This window comes from Myotis brandtii, unplaced genomic scaffold (genome assembly GCF_000412655.1).
Source record: "Myotis brandtii unplaced genomic scaffold, ASM41265v1 scaffold406, whole genome shotgun sequence".
Lineage (NCBI taxonomy): Eukaryota > Metazoa > Chordata > Mammalia > Chiroptera > Vespertilionidae > Myotis > Myotis brandtii.
The window spans coordinates 1,033,130-1,044,157 of NW_005365599.1; the positions used below are offsets into that span (position 1 = coordinate 1,033,130).

An 11,028-nucleotide genomic window follows, 5' to 3' on the forward strand; every position below is an offset into this window, starting at 1 on the left:
CGGCAAGTCAGGTGGGGAACGTTGGAGTCTGCAGTCACTGGAGCAAGCAAGCCTCATGTTCGCTTCCAGCTGCCTGGCTGCCGGCCGCCATCTTGGCTGACAGTTAATTTGCATAAGGATATGCTGATTAGCCAATGGGAAGGGTAGCAGTCGTACACTAATTACCATGTTTCTCTTTTATTAGTGTAGATTCCAAGTAAGCCTAGAACTTACTAGGCTTACCAGTAAATAATAACATTGAATAATTTACTTATTCAAAGACAATTACATACTAGAGGTAAGGCCAAGGCATGGCTGATTATAAAATCAATTAAAAAGTAAAACCTTGATCTATCTGATTTCCTTGGGGAGTTTCTATAAAATTAAATTTCCTGACTCATCATTCATACTTTTCACTTATAAAAATGTAAATTGGCAGAGGGAGCGAGAAGCAAAAAGTGTGTGGTTTCTAATGACCTGTGAAACTTGCCAAATGGGAGTCTTTTCTTATAAAGGCAAATGCTGATATTTAAAAGGAAACATAATCCCTCTAGTACAAACTCCTTTTCAAAAAGGAAAGTTATAATTCTTTAAAGTTAAAACTGAAGAAAATATATGATTTCATAAACTGATACCTATGATACCAAATCAGGAATATTATCACTTAAAAAAACCAAGTTTGGCATTACTTAGGCATTTTTACTTTGTAGATTAAGTTTATCAACCCTTCGGCTCCTCAAAACTGTAGGTTATCACTAATGTTTCAAAGGCTTTGCAAACCCGAAGAATTCCATAACAATACAAAAACGTTGCTGACTACTAACGGTTTGACTTGCATTACACTCCAGTATTACATTTTAGTAGTTGTCTCACTTTTTTTAAGACCAAATTTTAGCCAATGGGTTCTTCACTTTTCCTTAGGAACTTTAAGAGTGCTACTTTATTTGTAAAACTCACAAAGCAATATGAATATGTATACCAACCTACTAATCAGTATTCTATTATAAAGCAAATAATAGAACACTAGTAAGATTTTCCCAGAAGAAATCCTGTGTTCTTTAAGAATAGAGTATAAAAATCCTACTTGTGTGTGCTGGAGCCTGCTATGTTCTTGTAATGGTTCTTAAATTCCAAATTAGTTTAACAAATTTTCAGTTGCAGTTTTATTTACATACTGTTAAGTACTATCTGCCAAGCTGCTGTTAAAAGAGCTGCTAACATTTTGGACAAATATTCACATTGCCATTAAAATACAATACAAAAACAACATCATAAAGAAAAGCACCTAGGAGCACTAAATAAACAGCTTTAAAAAACTTTGACTATACTTTTGAAAACTTAAAGCTGAGAAAAGGAAAAGAGAATAAAAGTAGTAGAGGATTTATTTTATTAACGGCTAACAATGGTAAAGATTATACAAAAGGTACTCCTTTATCTCTTGAAGAGGTAAAACTTACTTATTCATTAAAAAGACACACACACACACACACACACACACACACACACAACCGCTATGTATTTCTAATTGTAACCAGGATTCAAAAGAAATACTTACTACATAAGGTAATGCAAACTCTTCACACATTTCTATGGCAATATTGTCTGCTTTCTGAATTCCGACAACACTATCCACTAACAAAAATGTTCTCAGCAAACTGTAAGAATGCAGAAATAAAGATTAATGGCATTATAAAATTCATTCCTTCCTCCCTCCTCGCCCCTCAAGCTATAATAATAAATTTTCCTTTGATTGATTTTCAATCCAAATTTAAAAACTTTTTTAGGCAAAAGGAATTCTCAGTTCACCAGATCCATCCTACAGTCCAATAGTTAACTAAATATTAATTTATTTCAGTAGCATGTATTGCACATGACTCTATACTTGGAATTGGATACAAAGGTGAGTAAGCCCCTTCCTCTAAAAGCCTGAACTCTAGTGAAAGAGACATGTATAAATATCTTGTATAAATATCTCATATTAATTTCTATGTAAAGCCACAAGAAAGATACTTAACACTTTTTTACACTTCAAAAGTTTAACATAAATTTTCCTATATGTGTGCAAAGCTTGAAATACTTGCCCACCTAGGAAGACCATAAAAGGTAACATTTGCAAAGGATGTGATGTTAGGGGTACTTTAAGAACAATTAGAATTTATGAAATCTGCTTATATTTAGTAAATACCACATTAACCAACAATTTTCATTTTCAAAATTAGCCGTCTAAGAGTTTGATATAAAAACATTAGTAAACTCTGCTGAAGTACTCTTTGTAGTCTCAATTTAGAAAAACACTTGAACTTCAGATTAAGCTAACCTACAGGAAAAAAACAAAGCATGCAGTAAATACCTTGGTTGTAAATGTTGTGTTGCAGAATATTATGAGAATAAAATGGACTTTCTAAAAGTCATTTGATAAAACTGAAGTGGTCATCACGTGTAGAATGCTCTATTACCAAAAATATGCTTTTGGTTTAAATGTATAACTACTATAAAGCATTTTTCCCCTTACTTCTTTCGTTCCTTTAGATAGGTCTCTACCATATCAACAAAATCTTCAGGTGCTCGATAGCCATAACCTGGCATGTCCACCAATGTAAAATATTTTCCAACTTTGAAAAAATTCATTTTCTTTGTGTGCCCCTGATAAAATAAATAGAAAAAAGTGAAAACTTTCTTCAAGTATGTTCAGTATATATTTTATATCTCAAAATATTTTCTATTCAATCATATTTATTAACATGTATAAATATTCTGTATACAATCCCAGCTATGCTGATAATTAAACAAGAAAAGAAGGTAAAGCTCTGGCTGGTGTGGTTAGAGCATCAGCCTACCCACTGGAGGGTCACAGGTTCAATTCCAAGGTCAAGGGTACATACTTTTGTTGTAGGTCTGATCCCCATGCAACCAATTGATGTGTCTCTCTCACACTGATGTTTCTCTCTCTCTCTTACTCCTCTTTCCCTTCCATGCTCTCTAAGATTGATGGAAAAAATATCCTCACTTCTTGGGTAAGGATTAAAAAAAATAAAACTAAAAAGATAGAAATGGCTGGAGATATGCTTAGATACTACTTCTTTCCAATTCATAATTTTAAGATAATATATATGACTTAAGAAGAACTTTAGATTCCATATTAGAAATATGTAGGCAAAATATTTTGGAGTCTTTCCTATTTCATTAGTTCTCAGTAAAAAAGTTAACCTGGTGTGACTGTACTAGTCAATATTCTCTGCTGAGTAATATATCTCAAATAAGAAATGAAGTTGGCACAGGTTAAATTAAATACTGTTAGTCATAGAACCATAAAACCTAGATGTAAAACCTGATAGTTTATTATGCCTAGACTAGAGGCCCGGTACACGAAATTAGTGCACTCAGAGGGGGGTCCCTCAGCCCAGCCTACGCCCTCTCGCAGTCCAGGAGCCCTCGGGGGATGTTCAACTGACGGCTTAGGCCCGCTCCATCAGTTGGACATCCTTAGCACTGCCACAGAGGTGGGAGGGGCTCCTGCCACTGCAGCTGAGCTCGCCAGCTGTGAGCCAAGCTTCTGGCTGAGCGGAGCTCACCCTGTGGGAGCGCAATGACCACCAGGGTGCAGCACCTGCAATTGAGTGTCTGCCCCCAGGTGGTCAGTGCACGTCATAGCGACCTGCCATTCTGCCGTTTGGTCAATTTGCATGTTAGCCTTTTAATATATAGGATGGTCTTTGATTACCTCCCACCCACCCACCCACCATCAGGGCCAGGGAGGGACTGCAGGAGGGCTCCAGGGCATGTCCGGCCCGTCTCGCTCGGTCCCGATCAGCTGGACCCCAGCAGCAAGCTAACCTACCGGTCAGAGCATCTGCCCCCTGGTGGTCAGTGCACATCATAGCGACTGGTTGACTGTCTGCCCCCTGGTGGTCAATGCAAGTCATAGTGAGTGGTTGAGCGGCCTTAGCATATCATTAGCATATTACACTCTGATTGGTTGAACGGCTGACCAGTCGGCTGGACACTTAGCATATTAGGCTTTTATTATATAGAATTACCGCTTCCTTAAAATCAACATGTTTTGCATGTTTCATTGGATGGGTTTAAGTGCTTTCATTAAACTATTTTTTAAAAAGCATGTACAACACTATTAAACATCTGTGAAACTAATATTTATGTCATGATAAGTGGATTATTCAAGATTTTATCTCTATGGACATTTATTAATCAGAAAAGGAAAGATTAAGATAAATAAGCAGTCAATTCTTTGAAATTTAGAACAAATATTTTCAGAAGAAAGGTGTTATAAATGGTGCTTAGGTTCCCAGTCAACTATGTATCAGTAAGAAAATGATTTTAGAATTATAGATGAGGAATGTCAGAAATACATTTCTTGCATTGTCCTCTCATAGCAGGAACCAAACACCCTGCCTATAAGAGAGAGTTTACCTGGGTTATCTGGTGAGGCAGGGCAGGAGGAAGGGCAGGAGAATTAACGAATGACAACAATCATCAATGACAGAGCCAGGGAATCAACTTTATGAAGAAATTAGAAGCAAGAGAGGACTAGTGAAGTCTCTTGGAAGAGTTCCAATGCAAAGAAAGAGGGCAGTGAGCACTGGGTTGGTGGGAATGTTTTGCCATGGATAGATAGTAAGGTGAGAGGAACTGGGGGAAGTACTGAAGTGCTTAGATATTGGTAGTCTGCATCATTGAGAAGGAAATAGAGAAAATTAGAAAATGACAGAAAGCATGTAGGACACTACAGCAGACTGGCTGGGATAATAAGCACATAATTTGGCCTGGAGTAGACTGGGATTTGCCTGATTGGTGTATATGTATGAGTTAGCAGAGTATAAAAGATTACAGGGAGAAAAAAACCCACTTTACAACTGTTTCCTCTGAAATCAATGTAGAACTAAGATGATCATTCTTGAAAGCAAATCTATATATATATACTAGTAAAAGCCTAAACAACTGTTCGACCGGTTGCTATGTGCACTGACCAGCAGGAGCGCCGCTCAGCTGACCAACGGGTGACAGACACCAGACTCACGGCTGGCAAGCACAGCTGTGGTGGCACAAGCCTCTCCCACGGGCACTCCCCCTGCACGCCCCTCCCCCATCTGGACCGGGACTAGGGTCGGGACCAGCATTGGGATTGACTGGGCGCTAGCCCGTGGATGCTTTTCAGTCATGGGCGCACCAGTATCACCCTAGAATGGGCATGCAGAGACCGCAGTGGAGTGGCAGTGAGTCTACTGAGTGGTGGCGGCAGGTGCAGCAGGGGTGGGATGAGTGGGAGCCGTGCGGCACTTGGCCCAGGCTTGGGCTCTTCCCCGGCTGCCTGCCCCTTCACACACTACTACATCCCTTGGGGGATGTTGGACTGCCGGCTTTGGCCCGATTCCTGCAGGCCATGCCAAGGACCTCACCAGTGCACGAATCTGTGCACTGGGCCTCTAGTATAGAATAACAAAAGAACAACTCTTTGGAAAAGATTTTGACCAAGGAAGATTTCCTCAAGATACTGGCAAGACTACTAAAATAAATCCAGACATATTTCCTTTCCTTCAAAGAAATACAAAGGCATTGATGTAATCTCTTACTTTACTACTTGTTTGAAAGAAATCACTTTTCTAGAAACTTGGCTATTATCATTTCTTGTATTCCCCCAACACTTTATTCATCTTGGTCAATTGAGAGATAGTTCCAACAGATTTGAAATTTCAACATACCGGGGTTTTGGAGACTCTGACTTCAACATCTGGAGCCAATGAAAACAAAGCCTTTATTAGAGAAGATTTTCCAACATTGCTTCTGCCTATAAAACACACCTTATACACAAAAAGAGAAGGGAAGCTGGGTGAAAAAGGTGAAGGAATTAAGCAAAAGAAAAAACCCGAAACAACAAACTCATAGACACAGACAATAGTATGGTGATTACCAGAGGGAAAGGGGAATGGGGGGAGTTGGAAGAGGGTAAAGGAGGGATAAACGGTGATGGAAGGAGACTGGACTTTGGGTAGTGAACAGATAATACAATATACAGATGATATTTATATATCTCTCTCTATATAAAAAGCCTAAGCGACCGTTACGACCAAATGACGAGTCGACCAGTTGCTATGATGCGCACTCAGACGCTCAACGCAGGAGCTACCCCCTGGTGTTCAGTGCGCTCCAACAGCCAACCTCCCGTGGCTGGCCAACCTTCCCTGGTCCCTCCCTGTGGCTGGCTAACCTCTCACGGTCCCTCCCCCTGGCCGGCAGGTCCCAATTGGGACTTCGGGACTGGGTGAGATGGCCCCGATTGGCCCTGATCACCGGCCAGGCCTAGGGACCCCGCCTGTGCACAAATTCATGCACTGGGCCTCTAATATTATAGAATCGTACACCTGAAACCTATATAATTTTATTAACCAACTAGAGGCCTGGTGCATGAAAATTCATGCACTCAGGGGGAGTCCCTCAGCCCTACCTGTGCCTTCTCGCAGAGCAGGAGCACTCGCGGGATAGCTGACTGATTGGCTCTGTGGGAGGCGACCCGCGGGCCAATCAGGGGACAGCGCTGGCCAGCGAGCAGATGGCCCCGTCCCCCATCGCCCTGCCACCACAAGTGGCCTCCCTCTGTGGGAGGCGACCGGCGGGGCAATCGGGGGACGGCACCAGCTGGTGAGTGGCCAGCCTGCCCCCTGATCACCCCTCCGCCACCACCTGTCACCGCTGCCCCCCCATTGCTGTCCCCTCCCTCTGCCCACTGGCACCTCCTTGGCTGGCCTGGTGCTGCCCACTCGCTGGTCCCACCCCCTGCCAACCAGTCATTCTGCCGTTAGGTCGACTTGCATATTAGGCTTTTATAATATAGGATGTCACCCCAATAAATTAAAAAAACATTTTTTTAAAAAGAAAATTTTTTAAAGAAAGAGAAAACTCAATTTTTTAATTGAGTACTAGCTTAATATATAAATTTATTATGATGTATTAGCTGCAAAAACCTGTCAAGCTATTCACTCCTGCCTCGCCATAATACAGATGATAAAATGAGGCAGAAAGAGGTTAAATAACTGGCCCAAAATTATACAGCTAAAAAGTAAGAGAGTTGAAATTTGAACTCAGACATCTATATCCAGAACCTGTGCTTTTAATTACACTATGCTACTCAAGAATATCTGCAACATTTATTAAGCATCCTACATTTACAAAGTTTTTTGAAAATAGAACCACATTTCCCCACAAACTTTCAGAGTACAATGTAATTAAGAGGTTATTCCTTTCTCTTGAAATCTCTTCTTCCAATTAAGCTTTTCTCCTTTAGTGCTCTATACTATAGTCAGCTCAGGGCACACATAAAGTAATTACTAAAATTCTGTGACACACCAAAAAATACATATTATTTTTTGCTAATCAGACCAAAAAAAAAGTATAATTTTGATTCATTCACTCCAGATAGCTATTGTGTTGGCTGTTGTCATTTTTTAATTTGAGAATCTAAGGGAAAAGAGGTCAGTGCCCCTGACTAGTCAGGTATTATATGTTTTAAAAATTCTTGTAGCTCACTGGTTGAAAATCACTGCTCTATAGTGTAGAAAGGAACAAAATATTCCTGATACACATGGCTCTGCTTTCTAACATGGTATTGAAGGGGGTACAATACCAATCAGTGGTTCTAAATGAGGGCGTGTTTTGGAAATTTGTGAGAAAATTTTTGATTATCAATATGATCAGATGGCATTTAGTAGACAGGGGTCAGGGATGCTATATATTGTGCAAAACTGTGGTCAGTCCTTCAAAATGAATTGATCTGAATCCTGCTTAAATTTCAAATGCTCTGCCAGATTAAATCCAAAGATAATCTACAGATAATAAAATTGAATTTTAATAAAACTGAATTTTAAAAAACAAATACTCAAAAAGTCCAATAATTTAAAAGCAATGCTATCTCAAAATTATTAAATGATATATATGCTCTTAAATTATAGTAGTTCTAAATATATTCGAAGAACATTTTCAATGCAGTGGTACAGTTACTACAAATACAGCGGATCCCTGAATAACATCCTTTCCTCCATGGTCGTTTTGTTATAAAGTTGATGAGAGAGAAAAAATCAATTCATGGGCAGGGTCACTGACTGTGTGGAGTTTGCACGCTCTCCCCATGTTTGTGTGGGATTCCTCCGGGTACTCCCACGTCCTAGCTGGTTTGGCTCAGTGGATAGAGTGTTGGTCTCGGGACTGAAGGGTCCTGGGTTCGATTCTGGTCAAGGGCGCATGACCAGGTTGTGGGCTTGATCCCCAGAAGGGGGCGTGCAGGAGGTGGCCAATCAATGATTCTCTGTCATCATTGATGTTTCTATCTCTCTCTCCCTCTCCTTTCCTCTCTGAAATCAAAATTAAAAAAAAAAAAAAAATTATTAGCCGAAACCGGTTTGGCTCAGTGGATAGAGCGTCGGCCTGTGGACTGAAAGGTCCCAGGTTCGATTCCGGTCAAGGGCATGTACCTGGGTTGCAGGCACATCCCCAGTAGGAGATGTGCAGGAGGCAACTGATCGATGTTTCTCTCTCATCGATGTTTCTAACTCTCTATCTCTCTCCCTTCCTCTCTGTAAAAATCAATAAAATATATTTTTAAAAAAATTATTAAAAAAACTAGTGGCCTGGTACACGGATTCGTGCACGTTGAAAGGAAATTAATTAGAAGAAATATTTTAATATCGCTATTCGCCCTTTCTCTGTAATAGAGGTGTCAACCAAATTCACGATTGACAATGAGATAGAAGCATATGCATGCAATTGGCGCCAGTGAGAGCTTTATATGTATCACGCATATGCGAGTCAACATTTATTTTTATATTTATTTATTTATTTATTTTAACGTTTATTTGTTATTTTTCTAGATATATTTTATTGATTTTTTACAGAGAGGAAGGGAGAGGGATAGAGAGTTAGAAACATCAATGAGAGAGAAACATCGATCAGCTGCCTCCTGCACACCCCCCACTGGGGATGTGCCCGCAACCAAGGTACATGCCCTTGACCGGAATCGAACCTGGGACCCTTCAGTCCGCAGGCTGACACTCTATCCACTGAGCCAAACCAGTTAGGGCAATTTTAACGTTCATTTTTAAATTGCCACTGTGTGTCATATGTACCGGCTGGCCGGTAAGATGGATATATGGTTGGTCACTTAGCCTTTTATATATACAGAATATATACAGATAATAGTAAATAACTTCAATTTGTGGATGAAAAAGGGCCACATGCTAAGCTGACTAGCTCAGAGAAGGCCTGCCTGGCCGTCTTGCAAACTCAGAGACCTAAGTCACAGAGGATGGTCTGAAATTAAACTTTAAGTTGAAAGCAGTTTTTGGTGGATAGTCATGTCCTAACCCGGTGTCATCCCTGACAAAGATCAACTCTGACCTTAACTGAGCCTATGTCTTTCTGCATCTAAGACAGTGGTTCTCAACCTGTGGGTCGCGACCCCTTTGGTGGTGGAACGACCCTTTCACAGGGGTCGCCTAAGACCATCCTGCATATCAGATATTTACATTACGATTCATAACAGTAGCAACATTACAGTTATGAAGTAGCAACGAAAATAATTTTATGGTTGGGGTCACAACATGAGGAACTGTATTTAAAGGGCCAGAAGGTTGAGAACCACTGACTAAGAGAACATACCTCTGGAATGTCAGGGTAACTTGTAACTTCCCTTTTTTCCTGCCTCCTCGGGGCACAATCAGTGTGCCAGGGAGGAGATCACAAATTCCCTGGCTGTTGTTATGTGTTAACTGTTGACTGTCAGCTATCCTGTACCCACCCGAGTAAAAGCAGCATGTGTCTCTCACTTCACTTTCCTCCAGTCCCAGGTTTCTCTGCTTTGCCTTCTCCCACCGCCCCCATCTACCACCGCCCCCATCTATCACCTCCTTAGACTGCAATGTATAAAACAAGGTGAAAAACTGCCTTTCTCAGGAGCGTTACCTCAACACATTGCTATTCTGCTTCCCGGCAACTGTCCACAGTTTGGCTTAAACTCTCAGAAACTCTTCACAGGCTTGAATGTTTCTTACGTTAACAAATTAAATAGGAAAACATTACAAGGATAATTTTTTGAACACTTAAATTTTGTCTTTGAAACCTGTTCAAGTCTCCTATACTCGTTACCGAAGTAATTAAAACTAGACTTGCTTATGTAGTTAAAATAGTTGTATGCTTCCACAAAGTTAGAAAGCCTCTCCCGTTCTGTGACCACAGAAGCCCTTCCCACGCCTCCAGCCCGGGCGGGCAGCGCGCTCTCACCTCCGGGCGGGGGAGGTCGGGGGCGTGGTCCAGGCGCACCGCCGAGCTGACGTACTCGATGCGGTTCCGCGGGGTGGCCGTGAAGAAGCTCTCCGCCCTCGCGATGGCCTCCAGGCTCGGGTCAAAGATCCTCAGTTGAAGAAGGTCGGGCTTGGCGTCAGGGAGGAGATGCCGCTGGAGTTCCTGTAACGGGAACACGAGCTTCGTCAGTTCCATTTTTGGCAGCTGCAGAACCTCCGTGAAGGCGTGGGACTTGCTGTAAGCTCGGCTCAAGCGCCCCAGCACGGCGGGCATCTCAATGAGCCTGCCCACGCCGGGCAGTAGCCCGGGCGCCGCCATGTTTCTCTCCCAGAAGCCCCCGCAGCAGGACCTCATGCCTAGCGTGTGGGCTGCGCGTGCGTGACCCCGTCCCTGACCCCGTCCCTCTACGCCTGCTGGGAATTGTAGTCTCCTGTGGCCTCTCCTTCCGGTCCTGAGGTCTGCCTGGAGTGAGCTGGAGGCAGGAGGTGTGTGGGAGGGGAGCAATACCCCAGGCGCAGTTCACACCTTGGTGACGTGCCTTTGACTTGTTTGCCACTGTGGGAAGACTGTTGACTGATTTCCAGTAGTCAAAAGACACATCTGGCTGCGTGCCCTTAAGTCTCAAGGGAAGAAGAGAACGTGTGAAGTTGTGGTAGATTTCAGGCCCTTTTACTCTTCACAGTTTCGGGTTGTCTCACAGATCTTTGACCTGGACGTACACATCACTAGGAAAAACAGTTTTGC

General features: G+C 42.0%; 1 protein-coding gene across 1 annotated transcript in view; it reads right to left on the reverse strand.

Annotated features, from left to right (window-relative positions):
* The window catches only part of GTPBP8 (GTP-binding protein 8 (putative)), an 18,311-nt gene extending 7,647 nt beyond the window's left edge, over positions 1-10,664 (reverse strand). Inside the window, exons 1-4 of the mRNA XM_005873315.2 lie at positions 10,264-10,664; positions 5,697-5,795; positions 2,492-2,622; positions 1,535-1,634 (exon numbers count right to left, since the gene is read on the reverse strand). Of these exons, the coding sequence (XP_005873377.1) occupies positions 1,535-1,634; positions 2,492-2,622; positions 5,697-5,795; positions 10,264-10,638 (705 nt within the window). The 5' untranslated portion in view covers positions 10,639-10,664. The remainder of the gene's footprint in view (positions 1-1,534; positions 1,635-2,491; positions 2,623-5,696; positions 5,796-10,263) is intronic.
* Positions 10,665-11,028: the final 364 nt, after the last annotated feature.